The sequence below is a fragment of the Dothidotthia symphoricarpi genome (assembly GCF_010015815.1).
Source record: "Dothidotthia symphoricarpi CBS 119687 unplaced genomic scaffold P153scaffold_1, whole genome shotgun sequence".
In the NCBI taxonomy this organism is placed as follows: Eukaryota; Fungi; Ascomycota; class Dothideomycetes; order Pleosporales; family Dothidotthiaceae; genus Dothidotthia; species Dothidotthia symphoricarpi.
In genome coordinates, this window is record NW_022985008.1 from 1715771 (window position 1) to 1733601 (window position 17831).

At 52.6% G+C, this 17831-nt stretch overlaps 9 protein-coding genes across 9 annotated transcripts; 4 read left to right on the forward strand and 5 right to left on the reverse strand.

Annotated features, from left to right (window-relative positions):
* Window positions 1-1666: 1666 nt before the first annotated feature.
* P153DRAFT_380762 (uncharacterized protein) lies at window positions 1667-2788 on the forward strand (the record flags this gene model as incomplete). The annotated part of the gene is made up of 1 exon (XM_033669958.1): window positions 1667-2788. One exon carries the CDS (start codon window positions 1667-1669, stop codon window positions 2786-2788), a length of 1122 nt encoding a protein of 373 aa, XP_033529340.1.
* A 169-nt stretch (window positions 2789-2957) lies between these two features.
* P153DRAFT_362667 (uncharacterized protein) lies at window positions 2958-4327 on the forward strand. Its single transcript, XM_033667184.1, has one exon. The coding sequence runs from the start codon at window positions 3254-3256 to the stop codon at window positions 3845-3847; it is 594 nt and encodes a 197-aa protein (XP_033529341.1). The 5' UTR covers window positions 2958-3253; the 3' UTR covers window positions 3848-4327.
* On the reverse strand, window positions 4171-6598 carry P153DRAFT_13423 (uncharacterized protein). The gene is made up of 2 exons (XM_033662061.1): window positions 5986-6598; window positions 4171-5928 (listed from the first exon to the last, which is right to left on the reverse strand). The coding sequence occupies exons 1-2, from the start codon at window positions 6399-6401 to the stop codon at window positions 4494-4496; spliced, it is 1851 nt and encodes a 616-aa protein (XP_033529342.1). The 5' UTR covers window positions 6402-6598; the 3' UTR covers window positions 4171-4493.
* On the reverse strand, window positions 6592-6932 carry P153DRAFT_13454 (uncharacterized protein). Its single transcript, XM_033662063.1, has one exon. The coding sequence runs from the start codon at window positions 6849-6851 to the stop codon at window positions 6654-6656; it is 198 nt and encodes a 65-aa protein (XP_033529343.1). The 5' UTR covers window positions 6852-6932; the 3' UTR covers window positions 6592-6653.
* P153DRAFT_362669 (Annexin) lies at window positions 6832-8683 on the reverse strand. The gene is made up of 2 exons (XM_033667185.1): window positions 8530-8683; window positions 6832-8413 (listed from the first exon to the last, which is right to left on the reverse strand). The coding sequence occupies exons 1-2, from the start codon at window positions 8573-8575 to the stop codon at window positions 7014-7016; spliced, it is 1446 nt and encodes a 481-aa protein (XP_033529344.1). The 5' UTR covers window positions 8576-8683; the 3' UTR covers window positions 6832-7013.
* Window positions 8684-9698: 1015 nt separating this feature from the next.
* Window positions 9699-10217, forward strand: P153DRAFT_427548 (uncharacterized protein; the record flags this gene model as incomplete). Its single annotated transcript, XM_033672672.1, has 1 exon — window positions 9699-10217. The coding sequence occupies one exon, from the start codon at window positions 9699-9701 to the stop codon at window positions 10215-10217; it is 519 nt and encodes a 172-aa protein (XP_033529345.1).
* A 604-nt stretch (window positions 10218-10821) lies between these two features.
* Window positions 10822-12034, reverse strand: P153DRAFT_278560 (glycosyltransferase family 32 protein; the record flags this gene model as incomplete). The annotated part of the gene is made up of 2 exons (XM_033662959.1): window positions 10822-10871; window positions 10927-12034. The coding sequence occupies 2 exons, from the start codon at window positions 12032-12034 to the stop codon at window positions 10822-10824; spliced, it is 1158 nt and encodes a 385-aa protein (XP_033529346.1).
* Window positions 12035-12936: 902 nt separating this feature from the next.
* Window positions 12937-15086, reverse strand: P153DRAFT_362671 (uncharacterized protein). Its single transcript, XM_033667186.1, has 2 exons — window positions 14442-15086; window positions 12937-14351 (listed from the first exon to the last, which is right to left on the reverse strand). The coding sequence occupies exons 1-2, from the start codon at window positions 14898-14900 to the stop codon at window positions 13149-13151; spliced, it is 1662 nt and encodes a 553-aa protein (XP_033529347.1). The 5' UTR covers window positions 14901-15086; the 3' UTR covers window positions 12937-13148.
* Window positions 15087-15777: 691 nt separating this feature from the next.
* On the forward strand, window positions 15778-17061 carry P153DRAFT_278675 (uncharacterized protein; the record flags this gene model as incomplete). Its single annotated transcript, XM_033662966.1, has 1 exon — window positions 15778-17061. One exon carries the CDS (start codon window positions 15778-15780, stop codon window positions 17059-17061), a length of 1284 nt encoding a protein of 427 aa, XP_033529348.1.
* Window positions 17062-17831: the final 770 nt, after the last annotated feature.

Below are 17831 nucleotides of genomic sequence, written 5' to 3' on the forward strand. Positions count from 1 at the left end.
TAACCTAATAAATAAAGATAATACTATTAGCTATTTTTTTAAACTTACTAGATAGTATACTTTAAAAGAAGCCTAAATAGTACTAAAGAAGCTTTTTCTATTAAAGTATCTTTTTATTTAAAAGCTAGAAGTATATCTACTATAAGGTAGAACTAATATTTAATAAAGATATAATATACTAAAAAGAAAGGTATTAGTATATTCTTTAATAGCTTCTTCTTATATATTTATTTAATAAAAAGGTTAAATATATTAGTATTAACTTTACTAATAAAAAAAATACTTTTTATTACTACTTTATACTTCTTAAGAAGTATACTATAATAAAGTTTTAAATAGTAATAAAAAAGCTTTTTATAAAAGGTATATCTCTTCTTTTAGCTTTAGTTATAATAAGAATAGTACTTAACTTAGTAATTATACTTATTTTACTTTAACTTTAACTATAATAAAAATAGTACTTAACTTAGTAGTTATAATTACTCTACTAGTAATAAGCTTTAAAAGTAATAAGTTAAAAAAAAAGTTTAAATAATATTAAAAAAGCTTCTTATAAAGAGCGTATCTCTTTTCTGTTAAATAAAAGTATATTTATTTATATAGTAAGTTAAATAACTTATTATTAAAATACTAATAGTAATAAATATAAGCTTTAATTAGATCTTTAGTTTCTCTTAACTACCTAGTAAAGTATTTTAGAATATTAATAGTAGTATTAGGAGTTACTACTTAATTAAGCTTAAAATAGTAGCAGTACTTAAAGTCTTACTTAATAATAAAAACTTTATATAGTATAAAGATACCTCTACTAATATACTTACTAGGCTATAATAGTTAAGAAATATACTATTTATAATATAATTTAATATATAATAGTTATAAATATTTTTATATACTTATTATAAAATAAGGTATAAATTTACTTACTTATTTAATAATAAACTATAGTTATTTTATACTAAGTTTATATAAATTTACTTTATATTTTATACTATATTATAGTATAAAATGTAGTTTTTCTTCTATATTTTTTACCTAACAAAGCTGCAGGGTAAATTACCTAATTTTGTACCTTAGTGTTAGAGCTGATTCGTGTGCAAAAAAGACTCCTAGCTGTTACAGGTAGATGCCGCGTCACCAATAGCGACTTGACGATAATAACAAGGACCACAATCCATTCTCCCTGGATAGTCGACGCTTTAGAGTGAATGGAGTGGGTCTGTCTCCATTATCATTGTAGATGCCTTGTCAACGCATGTTTTTAGTCATCCAAAATTCTCTCTCGTTTATTCTCGACGTATCAGCGTCGTTTCTTTACTCATCGAGTTTGTGATATAGGGGTACAGTGAATAATCTCAAGTATAGTTCACGGTGGGGCTTTAGAAAATTTCACCTAAATGGCGTTGGAAGTGTGAGCAATCTTTAGCACACGATCCATGGAACAGTACATCGTGATCCACATCTTGGCGGATCTGTACCGTCTGGATGTTTGTCGAAAAAGTCAGATAGTACAAATTTGTTTCAGCCTATACGGCTTCAGCAATATCTGTGTAGTAAGAAGAGTTGGAGACTACAAGGTTCGCTGCCGTCACAGGTTGCATATACAATGTCTGCGATTGGTCCCTTCACTGCTCTATCCTGTGGTTGAGTGTTCACCTTTTGGCAAATGCTAACGTCTACCTACCGACAACTCGACGACCAAAAGTACGGTACAAGAGAGGAGAAAGACTCGAACCACGGCTCACAATCTCGACTGAGATTCTGCGATTTATTCAAGAAGTACTTCAAGGCATCCCCCCATCTTTTCTTCCCAGATATCCCACACTACCATCAAGGAACCTTCCACTCACATCCACCACAACCACCCATAAAAATGGTACAAACACGCCATCAAGCCGCCGTAGTCGCCGCGCTGGCCCTTGACCGCCAAAAAGTCCAAGTCAGAATCCCCCATCGTCGCCAACCCACCCCACCACGCCCGGATTCACGCGTCGAAAGAGCGCCTGAGGATCTCCCCGGCCCCCTAACCCCCTCAACCAAGACTGGAGCAACCCCCCTCGAAGCCTCCAACGCCCTGACCCACATCTTCTCCCTCCTCCCCTTGCTCATCCGTCTGTATGCTCCAGCCCACATGTCTACAGATGCCTGCCTGCAGGTTTTGTCCGCCCTGCAGAATACCCTGGCCCATTACATCAACAAAACGTGGCCGCCTAGGACATACAGTATGCGCCTCGAGGCGGAAGTCATTGCTCACGTGCTGGGCGAGGTGCAGCGCACGTCTCTTTCGTCCGGGAGCGATGGGCCAGGGTACGTTGCGTTGGCGGATGCCGCCGCGTGGGGCGTGCAGCTTTTGGAGACGGGGAGGGCGGACAGGACGGCGGAGGGTGTGTTTCATGAAGGCGTTTTGGCGTTTCTGGAAGGCGAGTTGGGGATGTGGGATGGGTTTTCTTTTGGGGGTGAGGATTTTGAGTATTTGGAGAGGATCTGGGGAGTGCTGTTTGGTAGGGAAGATGAGGTTGGGCTTGGTGGGGGTAGTGGGGATATGGAGGACAGTGAAGAGGAGACGGGATGGATTGAGATGCAAGGGGTTGTGGGATGGGAGAATGTCAAAGTGGAGGATGTAGAAGCGAGTGTGGAAGCGGATGTGAAGATGGAGAGTGCGGAATTGGATGTAAAGATGGAAGGAGTAGAAGTGGATGTGAAAATGGAGAGTGATATCAAGATGGAGAGTGACGAGAGACTAGGTGATCATGACGTGAAGGTTGAGATCAAGTTAGAAGACGAGTAGATATATACAAGACAGCATCTTTCACGTTACCTTCAGAAATATAAATGTCGAGCGTTTCGGCCTACTTTGGACGATGAGGGTGAAGTCGAGGTGCATTCTGGACATGCGGAAGCGATGATTGGTCGTCAATTCTCTCCAACTCCAACATCGCTCCTGTAGAAAGACAACATCCATCCTTCCACATGTCCTTATCGCCGTGCTTTCATCAACACATCGTGGCCGGTTGCAGTGGTTATGATACTGCTCGCTTGAGCCGTCGTCATGATCCCATGCACCTTCCTATTTAATCCCTCACACGAACGGCAAGTCGCGGGGCTGCTACAATCCCCTTGCGGGGTACAGTGAACAACCTCTACTGAGCCAATCGTGACCAGCAAGCTATAACATACATTCCTCACTTACACCAAGGCGCGAAGCTCTCTTCAAAAGTCAATTGATCCTCGCGACTTTAGTATCACAGCAAGCATGTCGACAGCCGCCCAAGCTCTCCGCGAGAAACAAGCTCCTATCAAAGACGGCTACCGACGCGACGCGTCTTCCGCTGTCGTCACCCTCAAGTCCTCCGGTTCAATCGACGATTCGTCCATAACGTGCAAGCTCTCCACCGGCGCGGCAGTCAAAGAAGCGTCTCGAATCGCCGGTCTGCACCCCAAAGCTGGCGGTGATGATCCGGCGATATCCGGCGAGCTGTGTTCTGGCGACATGCTGCTCGATGCACTCGTGGCCTGCTCTGGTGTTACGCTCAAGGTCGTCGCAACCGCTTTGAATATACCCATCATCTCTGGCACCGTCTCCGCGGAGGGCGATCTGGACTTCCGAGGCACGCTTGGTGTTGATCGGACTGCGTCGGTAGGAATGACGGATATAAGGTTGGGGTTTCAACTGCAGGTTGGTGAAAGAGATGACGGCAAAGAGGTTACCGAAGAGGAATTGGAGAAACTGGGCAAGCTGACTGAGCGGTATTGTGTTGTACTGCAGACGCTCGTGAACAAACCCAAGGTCTCGGTGAGCATGGCCGGTAAGGGACGTGGGAAGGATGGAGATGGCACTGCTCAGTAGATTGTGGATGGCAACATGCTATTGAACTGCTTGCCTGCAAGTGTATGAGTGTAAATTTGCGCAATATCACGTCGCTCCATAACACTGAAAGACTTGACCAAACATCACTGAGAAGAGAAGGCAACAAGTACCCATACTAGCCTACTGCCAAAGACTGCCAAACATCCACCTCAAAGACAGTTGGTCAAACATGGAGTAATGTGTTAGCGATTGACACCCACACTTCGGACATGTATTTCAGCGAGCTCGTACAAAAGACACTCGATATAGGCAGTGACTAGTATTGGATGGACATTGGCATAGTTCTATGTGTAGTAAAGAAATGGCTTGTATTGAACTTTGCGGGTAAGAAACATGTCCTGGAATATACCACGATGTCCTTCGTCTCGACTTCGATCTACTGTAAATACACACGAGAAGCGGTGCATAGATGTATCGCCAGTTAAACACACTGCTCGCTTGTATATATATCCACACGACATGGTCCTACCTAACCCATTCACATGTACGTATGTTTTCATGATCGTCGTATCGTTACAGCGTTACAGATGAAGTCGGCAGCCCGTCTTGGGAGCAAGCCACGAGCCATCTCTCCTAGATATTGAGGCGGCCCAACCATGTCCACGAAGGCTGTGCCTGCAAAGCACTAGCTCAAGCCAGGGGGCTGCGGCTCGAAGGGAGGGAGAGAAACCATTCCGTAGCCGCACATCCGACTAGCGAAACCGTACTCAAGGTCGTTGCGACATTCTGGTAGGTGTGCAAGCTGCTTCTGGACTTTCTTCAGCTCGTCTGCTCCAAGCGAGTGGCGGAAGATTTGGCGGTCCCAGTTTAATGCCTTCTGGAAGACGCAGGTCCCCAGGGGCGGAAGGGCGTTTGCACGAGCAGGATCGAAGTCCTTCCTAAGCCGCTTGGCAGAGTTGCTCAGCCACGGACTCATGTTTGAGCTGTTCGGAATCTGGTCGTTAGCTAGACACGCACCGAAACTCCTGAAGAAACAAACTAGCGAATGTCGATTCTGCTTGTCCTCCTTGAAAATGCTCACAACTTCGTCCGGGAGACATTTGGCAATGTCGCTTATGTCATGCATGAATTGACTGGAGGTTCGACCGAGCTTCGCAGAGAAAACAACGAGCTGCATACTGCTGTGGTTCTCTTCCCGGAGACGCATACGCATTCGAGGACTCAAGAATCCTCCCAGACATTGGCCGCAAGTGCAACCGTATTTCAGTCGCAGAAGGTCCTCATCCGACACTTGATCGAGGTGTTTGAGTATCTGTAGACACTGGACTGCCTCCATTGGGAACCCTTGGAAGTGGTCTGAGATATCCCTAGTGACGTCCCACATCTGTAAAATCCCCATAGTCTCCTTCACTCGAATCGACTCGGTAAGGATGGAACGCTGATCCTCCAATCGCGACTCTAGCCCATCCAAGGCTGTGTTGCCCATATGATCGCGAAGGAGAAGGAGGTCAGGCTTCTGCGAAATGAGCCACGCTACTGACTTTGGCTTGCACTCGGCTGCTGCCAAGTGTAGAATGGTGCTACCATGCTCGGTGTAGATGCGCAACCACTTCGAATCGTCAGCAGAGACAGTCTTGAATCTTGATCTCAGAATAGCAAGAAACGTCTCATCAGATGACCCCTGGGCCTTTTGTCTCAATGACTTGGCGAGAGCGTTGGTCTTCCAGAAAGTGGAGTCTGGTAGGCCGAAATCGGCGGCTGCCCTCAACGCGTAAGAAGGATGGTCCAAGTCGCAAGCCAGAGCAAACCAGTCCAGAGATCCTACACGCCGGAATCCTAGGCTTCGCAGAAACTCTATGATGACACGGTTATGTCGAGCGTGAACAGCATGTTTGTGTTCATTGGTGGCGCCTTCGTATCTAGGCTCTTGGATAACCTCTTGGTAGACGAACCGCATCTCAGCTATCGCAAAGAGTCGTCCTGAATAGGTTTGCATCTTCTTCCACACTGCTTGTACAAGCTGCCGACCTAGTCCTCGTCGACGGTAGCGCTTCGAGATCCACACTTCTTTAAGAAATAACAGGTCGCCCGTGTCAAGCTCACTGCCCCAGACACCAGACCTAGAACACCAATTGCATCAGCAGGGAACTGCGGTGTATCGAAGCTGAGCCACATACCCTTTCTTGATCGGATGTTCCTTGACCTCATTCTTCAAACGACCATGGCGATCAAAAACGTCCAGTGCGAGGCTGGTCAGCGCCTTCTCAATCCCAGGAGAGTCGTGGTCGACCATCATACGATTTCGGAAGTCAGGAATGTCGGAGCGAAGTATGAGATAGGCAATACAGTGTCCAATTGGGAGACCGATCCGTGTACAGACCATCGTCCCCTCCACCTGCTGAAGCCATCGGCGAACTGTCTTCCCGTTGTTGTCGACGGTGTACTCAAACTCTTCCGGATTGTGAGATGGGTCATTGCTGAGGACTGCCATACAGGTTAGAAGATACGGTGATAGCAATGTACTGCCGGTTGACTCACTGCTCGATTTCATGAAGCCAACCTCGATCTTGAGGAAGCCGTTGGCGTGGACCATGGCTGCTGCTGTACTGCTGCTGTGAGAATCGAGTGGAGTGGAGGTCTGCAATGGAGAAGTAGACGCGAGAATTTAGAGAATCCAGCTTGGCATGTGGGGCGAGCGATGATGGTGAGTGAGGTGTATTGAAAGAGGCAGTCGCGACGCGTCGAGCGGAGGTCTTCAGCCAGGCAGAGGTTTGCGAGATTTGGTGTGTGATAGAGGAGAATTCGAGCAATTCCATGCTAGTCCCTCCGCGAAATGATAACCTCTTCAAGGGTGCACTGCTACTAATGGTTTAGGACTGCTGCACTCACCATATCGGTAAGCCTCGCATGTTCGATTGCACCCTCTCTTCCCATCCGAAAGGCGATAGGATTTAAGCAACATCGGGAGAATGCCAGCAAAACACAAAGACAAAGAGACAATCATATAGACCAAAACAGCATTGCAATGTAGTGAAATATTCATACGGTAAAGCTACTCCATCGGACTCACACATCGAGGTACGCGTGCTCTTGTCCCTATCACCGACCCCAAGAAGTAAAGGGGCAAGAAGAGAAGAAGAAGAAAAGTTGATATCACGAAAGCAGGACTCCCAAACACCACCTCCTACCAAATCTCTACCACTGATCAAGGCTTCACGCACGCAACCATAAGCCTCTCGTAATCGCCTCGAATCTCACCCTCTATCCTCTTAACCAAATCCTTCTTGTATCTACGCTTGTACTCCGCGCTGACAGCGCCCATGAAGTTCCTGTCCCAGTGGCAGCGGACGACACGTTGGACTAGGAGGACGTCCTTGGTGCCCAGACCCGCCATCGAGTCTTCCAACCTGATAGCCTCAGCATCTGCGCGGTTGTTGGCTCGGTGGACGAGCAGGCGAAGAGCTTCCTGCATGTGGCCCGAAAACGTGGTTCTGAGAGCGCTGTCGAAGTCCTTGTGGAAGCGTTGCTGGTAAGCTGTGGAGATGGCACGCAGCTGGGCGTCGTTCTTGCAGGTGAGAATCTGGCAGACTTGCGTTCCATTCTTACTGAACATGGTACCGAGACCGTGGTGAAGCGCGTTTACGTCTTGGTCGACCTCCTGGGGATTGACCGGCTGTGAGTCTTCGGCGCGGTGTGCTGCAATGATCATCATGTACATGTCTAGAGTCCCTCCGCTTAGATCGCCTCGAAGGTCTGCCTCGAGTGTCCGCTTGAACAGCTGGTGATACTTCTGCTTGATAGCGTTTACGTCGGCGTTGCTCCGGCCAACAAGGACGTCGTCAAGGACAACTTCGTTGGTGCCTAACCCCTTCATTGCCTCCATGAGATTGTAGCAGTCAGATTCCAGCGGTCCTCGGCAGATTTCAACCATGCCCTTCTCAAAGTACCCGCTTAGCTCCGCAATGAGATCCTCGGTCAGGTTTCGCATCAGACGCTGGCTGTATTGCGCGCGAATAGTAGCTATTTGGATAGGGTCCTTCTTGGCCACTATACCTATCAAGACCTTCTCGTTGGTGCCAAAGCCCTTCATGGCTTTGCGAATGCCTTCGACGTCCGCACTCATGTCCATGTTCGCGATCGGCAGGGGCCCGTATCCGAGCGATGGCTGGGCAGGTGGGCCACCGCCGAAACCGCCATGGAACTGACCAGGCGGTGGTGCTCCATGATGTGGAGGAGGGGCTCCGTACTGTCCCTGCGGTGGTGGCGCGCCATATTGTCCTTGTGGAGGTGGAGCACCGTACTGGCCTTGAGGCGGAGGAGCGTACTGATTCGGCGGGGGCGCGCCATACTGGCCAGGTGGTGGTTGCTGATAATGCCCTGGAGGAGGTGCGCCGTAGCCCTGCTGTGGGGGCGGAGGAGCTCCGTACTGGCCCTGAGGAGCGCCATAGGAATTCGGCGGGGGCGCGCCGTACTGTCCTGGAGGCGGCGGTTGACCCCAACCTTGCTGAGGCTGGTGACCCTGTACGGGATACTGCTGGTTCTGCATTGGAGGAGGTTGATGGTAGCCTTGCTGTGGAGGTTGTCCGTATCCTTGGGGCGGGGGCTCTGCGAGGTATTAATATATACTCGATTTCAGCTTCAGCTTCAGCTCAGCTCGCAAGCGCAATGCAGTCATGATACACTGCATGGCGCGAGTGCAGAGGCAGCAAATAAAGACTCACGGCCTTGGTAGGGTGGCTGATAGCCACCTTGATAGTTGTGTGCCATCGACTGGGGTATCTCGGTTGTCAGAGCTGAGTTGTGGGGGAAATTGTGGATTTCCTTGTGAGTTGTGTCGCCGGCAAACTATGTGAGGAGCTGGAGGGGAAGATGTGAGAAAATGTGGAGGACTACTGCGAGGAAGGTCTCATTAAGGCGGCCACGGTTCAGAGATAATAACAAGGGCTGTGCAAGAGGATCGCGTCGAGGCGCAGAGACTCAGCCCCGCGCTGGTGGGGTAGCGACGACAAACACCCCAGTAGTCGGGCCTAAATGTCGGCTTAAGCTCCTGCGCGTCTGTGATTCGACAACAAGACCGGTTCGCATGTCAGCTGAGCTAGAGCTTTGGGCAGAGCTACGCAAGGCTACTCGTGGCGTACGATGTGGCGGCTCGGCCTCGGTCACCCTTTCACCGGCCGCTATGTACCTTCCTGAGGGCAACATCGAAGGCGAAAACTGCACACAAGGCTGAAGTACTTGAGGTTTTGGAGCGAGAAACAAGTTGCAGTACTGTTGAGTGCTTACCTCCATCAGCTTCGGGTAACCACTCGTCGATCTTCTCACGCCTCTCACCAATGGCACTCCACGCCCGACAAGCTGACTACAGCACAACTTCTCCCTTCGACAAAGTGTACGGCAACAACGGAACGAAGCCAAGACCGTGCACACCACTCCAACTCACGCTAGACCCAGGCACCTGAATGCCGTCCACTCGTTCTGCCCCTCCGCCAAGGACCTTACATCATCGACGGCACTCTAAGCCGACCACGAAGAGAAGAGAACAGAACAGATGATGCGATGACAATTAGCTCGTGATGTAGAAGAGGCAAAGCGTAGGTAGTGTAACTAAAGGCTATTGTATATGTACCGGTAGGCCATGAAGTAAGTACCTGCCAACAAGTTTTCCCATTCACAAAACAGTCAAACACCCTTGCCCTACCGACCAAACTCTATTCCCTTCGACAAGGAACACAAAGTCCCAAGACTCCGCCGCATACGCAATTTTTGCTCGGCGCGATAATCAAGATATATCTGTGCTGAACCGCAGCTCCTGGGCCTTTCCACTTCACCTGAACTAGGACTACAACCACACCACACTACACCACAACCAAACCAAACAGAACCCACCAAAATGTCCGCCGTCTTCCCAGCCTACACACAAAACCCCTACCCTCCCGCGCCCAACCCACCCTACCCAACAACGCCAAACGCCCTGGACCCAAACTACCAACCTCAACCCCAAAACTACCAACCTCAACCACAAAACTACCAACTCCAGCAACCCCTCCAGAACCAACAACAGCTATCCTTCCCCCGCCCCCCCACACCACCCGAAACCTCCCACGTCCAACCCCAACCCACAGCCCTGCAAGTCTACCAACAACAACAACAACAACCACAACAACAACCACAAACGCACTACCTCGACCCACCGCGCCACGACTCCCACTCCCACCCAAGTTCACACTCGCACCACTCCCACCACTCGCACGAGCACGAACACACAACGCAAAAAGACCTCGACGAAGAAGCCCAATTCACACAAGACCGCGCGCGAGACAGGGAGTTAGAACGTCGGCCAACAGTGGGGGGTAGTTTGTTGAGTTTTGCGGGGAAGGCGGGGCGGTTTTTGGGGGCGGGGAGGCACTGATAATCTTGTTTCTGAAGCGTGTGAGAGTAGTTGGAGGTGGGGCATGGATAGAGTGGGATGACAATAGGGTGGTTATATATATATTGAAATCGAGAGTATACCTAACTACGCTGTGCAAGACATGTCTATGTGAGGAATCTACCACCCACGGTAAAATCTGTCCTCGAGCAACTAGCAAAACGGTGTAAATAAGATATGCCCAGCCCAACTTCAGCGCTTGAAGTCGTGTCGTCGAGGGCGGTTGTATGGATGTATGTATGTAGGAAGCAAAGGAAAGGAACGCCGAAACGCCATGTCCGCCCGTCTATTTGCTTGCTTGCTTGTTTGTGTTGCCGGTTTCCCATCGAAGGCGCACTACGACGAGATTTGAGCGGTCTGATCTGGTCTTGTCGAATCCAGTCGTCGTGTAAGCTCGCGACACCGACCCACGGCAAGCCGAGACGTTTTCCCCAGCGTGCCCTCCCCTTTTCGCACGGCGAGCGATGCCCAGCACCGACCGACCGACCGACCGTGTATAGTCCTTTTCCCACCCGCAGTATGTATCTCGCGCACGTCTCGCGCAGTCTCAGCACGCGTCTACGTGCGTCCGCGGGGGCTCATCCACTCAGGGGAAGATCTCGCCAATATGGCGCAGATTCTCTGGTTTCCAGGTCCCTGTCACTAATTAGCACTGAACAACCACGCGGACAACGCTAGAGGAGCAACCTACCTTCAAACTGATGCTTAACAAAAGCCATAGGATCATTATCCTCACCAGCACCCATCGTCTTAATGCCCGGGCTAAACGACGTAATGGGCAGAATAACCACATCACCCACCTTCTTCGCAGCCTTCATACCCGTGAAGTTCTCCCACGTAATATTGCCCTTGCTAGCGCTCATATCGAAGTAATCAGGATTATTGAAGTAGTCGAAAATCGTATCCGTCCAGATCGCCGGGCCCGTGAACTCAATAATAGTCTTGTGGTCCTTGTTCAGTGTGCCCTGGGCCTTGCGCCTGAGCGTCTCGCGCGTGATGTTGGCCACGACGTCGACGAGAACCGGGTGCCCGGGCTTGGCCTGGATGGTCCACTGGCAGAACTGGATGCGGCGCGAGTACCATTCCGCCCAGTCGGGGCGGTCGGGGTCGGCCTCGATGCCGATGACCAGGCCGTAGCTGTTGGCGGGCACGTCGGCTGACACCCACTCCGTTGCGCTCTTCAGCGCGGACGTGTCGATGTCGGAGTAGATGCCGCCGCGGGCGAGCAGGATGAGGTAGCGGAAGAAGTCTGCCTTCAGCACGGGGAGCGGCAGCGCGGTGTAGGCCTCGAGCACCTCGGGCGTCGACGCGAAGAGGTGGCGGATCAGGTGCAGGGCGACGTTGTCCGTGATGACCTCGTGCACAAACGTCGGGTGGTGGATGCTCCAGCTGGCCTCGGACTCGCGGAAGACCTCTGGGAACTCGCCCTGGGCGGGTGTGTGCTTCCACGTCTGCCAGATGTAGGCGGGCGTCTTGGCGTCGACGTCGTAGGGGAACTGGTACTCGAGCTGGTCGCGCAGGGGGCGGAGTTTCAGCTCGTCGATTGAGTACTGCGTCTTTGGCTTCTTGGGCGGGGTGTCGGGCGTGTCGAAGGCCGTGGTGTCCTGCTTCGCGGCTGCTTTTGCATCGTCGGCGGCATTCTGGGCGCCCGTCTTGGGCGGCGTCCAGGCCGTGGGGCGGGGGAGGTCGTGGGCGTTGCGGAACGTGGGCGCGGTGCTGCGACCGTGGCTGGACTTGAAGACGAAGAAGAGGGTGAGGCAGGCGAGCGAAAGCACCAGCGCTTTCTTGAAGGAGAGCATCGTGTCCACACACACACAGCGATTGCAGACAAGACGAGAGAGAGACGACGAGGAGCAGAGCAGAGCAGAAAAGAACAACGCGGCCTTTTTGTTACGCAACGCACGTCAGTCTTTTTCCCACATCCGCAGCGCCCATGGCCAGACGACTAAGCAAAAGGCAAGGATAGGGATAGCGACGCTAGTTTCAGCCCGATCCACGCTAGCCCCGACTCCCGACATCTGTCACTCCCTGAACCCTCGCCAGTCAATCCGGCCCTGCCCACTGTATCCACGACGCGCGTCCATCCGAGTACCCATACCCAAATAGCCATCCATAATGATCGTATCGTATCCCATAATAAACCCCCCCTCTCCCCACCACTCCACACCACACAACTCCCAAACAACACCTTACCCCTGCCATGCCTTCGCCCACCGTTGAGTAGCTAAGCCAAGCCTGCCACGCGGCACGGAAGGCTGAAACGCCACTGTCGCGTCCGTCCCGCGCGCAATACATAGCACCAGCGAACCCACACGTAATCCTTCTCTGGTGGTCGTCACCGGCATGCAAGCCATCTGCTCGATAGAGTGGTGAGTGGACGCGGTTGGATGGGCTTGAACTATGCATCGGGGGAGCTTGCTTGGTAGCGGACCCCCGATTGGTGGAGTGGGGGGTTGCGAGTCCGTTGTGCAGTGCAGGAGGATTGTGTGAAGTATGATATTGCGTCATTGATTGGTGGTTGGACGGATGGCTGCGTTGGGTTTGTGTGTGATGGTTCGGGACCCCGTTTAAAACTCCGTGATGGGATGGTTGGCGGGTTGGTTGTGCTTAGCTGGTAGATGCATGATGGAGATTCTACGCACGCCACCCTATATGAGTTGAGTGTGCAGTCGACATGGTATTGATCTGCTGTGTAGTGATGTAGTCTTGGATTGGGATATCTATGTAGTATATCTTGAGGTGTAGTGAGTGTACAAACACAGATTTATCAGGTCTCCTAGACTGGAGAAAAGCACGTCAATGAACATCTCCCATCCTCTACTATGATATTGCAACATGGTCTACAACATCTTCTATTCATCCCCGCATCTGACCACCCCCACATCAACACCCCACAATCAAATGCGGAACAAGTCACGATACCTTCTCCCTCCCCCACCCATGATCCACCTCGCACCACTCCCCCACACCACTCTTCCTCGCATGTTGAATCTCACTAGCCACACTCCTCGCGTTCTTCTCCCTCTGCACCCACTCCGCGACCGCACTCCCCGTCTCCTCCACATTCATCTTCCACGCCTCCCCCTCCTTCCCCCTATTCTCGCGCAGCCACACCATAAGCTGCACCGGCACAATCCCCGCGGGCATATTTTGAATCGCCGTATTATCTGCTGGAATCCAGCCCTGGAAGAAATTCACATACGTGACGCGACTCCACGCGTCGTTCCAGTCCGGGCCGAGGATCTTGGTGGCGGCGGGCTGCCAGGTATCGACGTCGTAGCTGGGGCCTGCGCGGGGGCCCTCGGAGACGCGAAACCGCAGTGTGAGCGCTTTGAGCCAGGTGCAGCCTTCGAGGTCGAGCCAGAGGAGTGAGTAGGTGTTGAGACTTAGGCGGCGCAGGATGTTGGCGGCTTCGTGCCAGTCGTCGTCGAGGTCCGAGTAGAAGTGTGAGCCGCCCAGGGCGATGGATGTGTGGTTTGATATCATGGATGTGGTTGTTGCGTTGGGGGTTGATGAGGGCCGTGGCCAGTAGGCGAGGGAGAGGTGTTGTATTCTGCTTAGGTTTGGAGAGAGTTTTAGGAGGTCGGGCCAGGATGCGTAGAGGCCGGCGTGGGCGAGAGAGAGGCGGCTGAGATTGGAAAAGTAGGGGGTTTTGAGGTGTGCGGGAAGGACAGAGGGGGTCGTAGTGGGGGAATCGGTCTCGTCTTCGTCGTCCCAGGAGTCCGAGATGGGAGCCTTTTCTTTGCCTTTGGGTGGGGTCGTGGGGTCTATACTTAGATCTTCCAGCCCCAGCGTGGTTTGTGTAGTCGGGCGCTTGAGGCATTTCGCCAGGTCGTTGAGGTTGAAGTTCTCGTTCAACATGCCGGTGAGGTCGAGGAAGCGCGTCTCGTCCCAGCCTGATGCGCCCCCCGCCTCATCGCTCTGAAAGAGTATCTTGAAGGACCGGAAGTCCATACACCCCTTATTCGCGTATACCGTCAGATAGCCCAGCAAGACTTCTCTCAGTGACAGCGGCAGCGTGGGAAGATAGTGCTGTTCGAACTCCGACAGCTCCTCCCAGTTCAAGGCGAAAGTGCGTAGACAATGATGGACCAAGCTCCTCGGCGATGGCAAGCGCTGCGTCAAGAGTAAGAAGCCTGAACGTGAGCGATGTTAAAGACGGAAAACACCAAATATCGCCCACCAACGCCTGAGGGAAGGTCGTACCTTGAACTCGTCATCCGTGACCCTCGCCAACAAGGAGAACCTCGGCGGGCCGTTAAGGTCGCCAATCAGATCCCTCTGCAACCTCCGCACTCGCGCGGGCGCATGCCGACTCCTCTCCAGCCAGCTACTCGGCGCTGCAGGCCCAGGCGGTGGTCTCGCGCCTCCCATGGTTCTGCGTGTACGCGTGCCGGGCTTTGGTTTCGGCGCGTTAACCTCCGGGATGCGTAGTATGCGCCGTAAGTCGGGCGGGACGGTGCGGCTGCTTACTGCCAATGTGAGTTCATCCCTCTGCTCCGTGGTCGGGCGGGGTGTCTGCTCGCGGCGCAGCTGTTGTATGCGCTGATTCACCGTCTGGGGTGTCGACGGCGCAGAGGGTGTCGATGAGCGCGAGCTCTGTAATGACGGGTGGACATAGGTTGGCTTTGTTTGGGTGTATGCGGGGGCGTGCTTCTTGGGCATTGTGCGAGGGCAGCCGTTGCTGGATGCGCGGTGCGGAGATCTGGGGTTGCTGGTACGCTAATACGCCGTTTGAGGGGTAGATGAAAGCCTCGAATGGCTGAGGGGGTGGGAGCTGGGAGAAGGGGCAGAGGACTGCATGGGAGGATCGGGCTTCAGCAGGAGTGTGACTCGAAGTGTGACTCGGAGCGTTGCCAGAGACAAATGTGGACGACGAGCTTCGGCAACGGCCATGGCCATGACGCCACTGGCTCCTACGCGGGAGCGGGACGCCTGAGCGGTTCGCACGTGGGTCGCCGCAGGCTAGAATATAGTCCTTGGAAGGATGCAAGTGTTTGAGAAGGAGATGCACGACGGTGCTATTCGAGTAGAACCATGCCTTGTCATGCTCGACGGGCAGTTTGTATGTTGACATGTTGACGAGACGAGTTAGGGGTTTGTACTCCTCAACCTACACTTCATCCCATTCCAACGCGACATGTTCTGGAGATGCTTCCAAACATGGCTTCGACTGTCAATCACAACAAATCATGCTCATCTCCCAACAGCACGTATTCCAAGCGGATGCTAGCATTGCCAACAAGCGATTATATTAAATGCTCCCGAAACTAGCTAAGGCATCCCTGCATGACTAAAACTCACGTCCCCTTTCCCAGATTCCGCCAACAGGGATGGGGATATTGTTGTTGTGCCTGGCCTACCGGTACCGTCATGGGGCGTGACTGCTTATCTCAGGTTTTTTCTCGGCTCTCCTGACCGCATATACACAATGGCCTGGCCGCTCCTCTTCCGCCTCTTCTCCTAGCCCAGCCCTCCACCGACCCAGTCATCCACCCAGCCATGCGTCGCTGAACAACACCGGCCCACACACTCGCTCACCATGTACTTTTCCGCGCGCACCGTCACCGGCCTCGCCGTCTTCATCACCTTCGCTTTCTTCTACACCGTCACCACGCTCTCTGCACGCGACCCGACATCTGTCTTCTTCAGCCCGCGCAAAGGGTACGCGCCTCGGTACTCGGCTATCCGACGACAGCAGGCCCAGGCCTTCATCCAGTCATACAGCTCGGCCGCGAGCTCCAGCGTCGTCAAGGCTGCAGACGACAAGAGAAAGCTATGTGTGGGCATCCCATCGTACCGCCGAGACAACTCGCGTCACCTTCCCAGCGCAATGGGCTCCTTGCTCGAGGGCCTGACGCCGGAAGAGAGGCGCGAGATCTACCTGATGGTCTTCATAACACACTCGAACCCCAACCACCACCCGGCCTACAACGAGGAGTGGCTGGCCGGGCTTGCTGACGAGGTCTTGACGTACAAGTTTGGAGACGACCAGATGCAGGGCATTCGCAACATGGAAGCCAAGGGCGGCGCCTTCATCGAGAAGGGCCTGTTCGACTACGAGTACCTGCTGAAGAAGTGCGCCGAGCAGTACACACCCTACATTGCCATCATCGACGACGACACGGTCGCCATGGACGGCTGGTACCACCGCACCATTGCAGCCATCGACGAGGCTGAACGACAAGCCGCCATTGTGCATTCCAAACCCGACTTCCTCTACCTGCGCCTCTTCTACACCGAAGAGTTCTGGGGCTGGAACGCTGAGTACTGGCACACGTACCTCTACTACTCCATGTTCGTCGCCGCCATCCCCACGGCCCTGCTGTTCGTCATACGCTTCACCATGCCCACCACAAAGTACTCTCTCGCCCTCACCACCCGCCGCTCCATGATCGCAATCTACGCCATGACCGGTACCAGCATCCTCCTCTTCTTCGCCCTCGGCCGCACCACCGTTCTCCCGCTCCCCATTGGCGTGCACGAGATGCCCGCCTTCGGGTGCTGCAGCCAAGCCTTCGTGTTCCCCACGCAGAAAGTCGTCGACCTCATCTCCTACTTCCGCGAGCGCCGCATCGGCAACACCGAAGTCCTGATCGAAGACTACGCAAACGAGAGAAACGAGCTGAGGTATGCAATCACGCCGAGTGTGATCCAGCACGTGGGGAGGAGCAATCGGGAGACGGACTTCAAGCCACGGAGCGAGAAGGAGAAGATCTGGAGCTTTGGGTTCGAGAGGTACGATTGGACGGTCTTGAAGAAAGAACACGAGGAGGTTGCTCGCGAGAAGAACATGGACTTGAAGCACAAGGCGACGGCGTCTTGAGCGAGAGATCAATCATGGAGGAGGGAGTATGCACACCGACTGAAGAACGCGTCGCCGAATTGCCGTCCGACGCTCTCACGTATCGTCACGCTCATATCTTATATCCTGCGCGGGATTGGGTGCTTGTTTCTCGGACTGGGGTCCGGAAATATGGGGTATTCTTTCGCGGGTACTCATACCAGATCGTTGCCAGAAACACGCGCTGCACGGTAGAACGACAAGACATTGAGATCCGTCTCGTAGGCGGATTACGTCGGTGGAATAATTCGGGTAATGGCGATGCAATAGCGGTGTGCTTGTCGAAGAACAGGTGAAGATCGATCCAAGTGTACGAGTCAAATCCACACACCAGGGAAAGTGGGTATGAATGACACGAGCCGTAGCAGAACATGATAAACGGTACCACGGATTATAGCGTACTAGCCCGCAAGAGCAGGTCGGGCTAGGTAGTGTAATTAGAACCCCCAATTGAGAACTACCACTCTATGTACCGCATTGTATGCATATTCCCTTGACATCTAGCACGTACGTGTGCTGATCACCTGCGGTTTTCTCCCGTGGTGGCTTGATAGCAGTTATCCCCTACGACATGACATGTCTTTCCTCACCTGTATATCCTCCTCTCGCAGCAGATATACCCCCTATCCCTAACGATAGCTGAAGAACACACATCACCCCGTCTGCTCAACGCCTCCTCGACACACACCCCGCCACAACACAGCTACTCACCCCAACCCACGCATACCACGACAAGACATCCACCTGCACAG

Bases quoted from the DNA above. Each gene is read 5' to 3' on its own strand.
- P153DRAFT_362669 (XM_033667185.1), bottom strand. From the start codon at position 8,575: ATGGCACACAACTATCAAGGTGGCTATCAGCCACCCTACCAAGGCC. The intron at 8,414-8,529 runs GTGAGTCTTTAT...AATACCTCGCAG, and splicing joins TCAGCCACCCTACCAAGGCC to AGCCCCCGCCCCAAGGATAC.
- P153DRAFT_13454 (XM_033662063.1), bottom strand. From the start codon at position 6,851: ATGAATATTTCACTACATTGCAATGCTGTTTTGGTCTATATGATTGTC.
- P153DRAFT_362667 (XM_033667184.1), top strand. From the start codon at position 3,254: ATGTCGACAGCCGCCCAAGCTCTCCGCGAGAAACAAGCTCCTATCAAA.
- P153DRAFT_13423 (XM_033662061.1), bottom strand. From the start codon at position 6,401: ATGGTCCACGCCAACGGCTTCCTCAAGATCGAGGTTGGCTTCATGAAA. The intron at 5,929-5,985 runs GTATGTGGCTCA...TTGGTGTTCTAG, and splicing joins GAACATCCGATCAAGAAAGG to GTCTGGTGTCTGGGGCAGTG.
- P153DRAFT_362671 (XM_033667186.1), bottom strand. From the start codon at position 14,900: ATGCCCAAGAAGCACGCCCCCGCATACACCCAAACAAAGCCAACCTAT. The intron at 14,352-14,441 runs GTACGACCTTCC...CTCTTGACGCAG, and splicing joins TCACGGATGACGAGTTCAAG to CGCTTGCCATCGCCGAGGAG.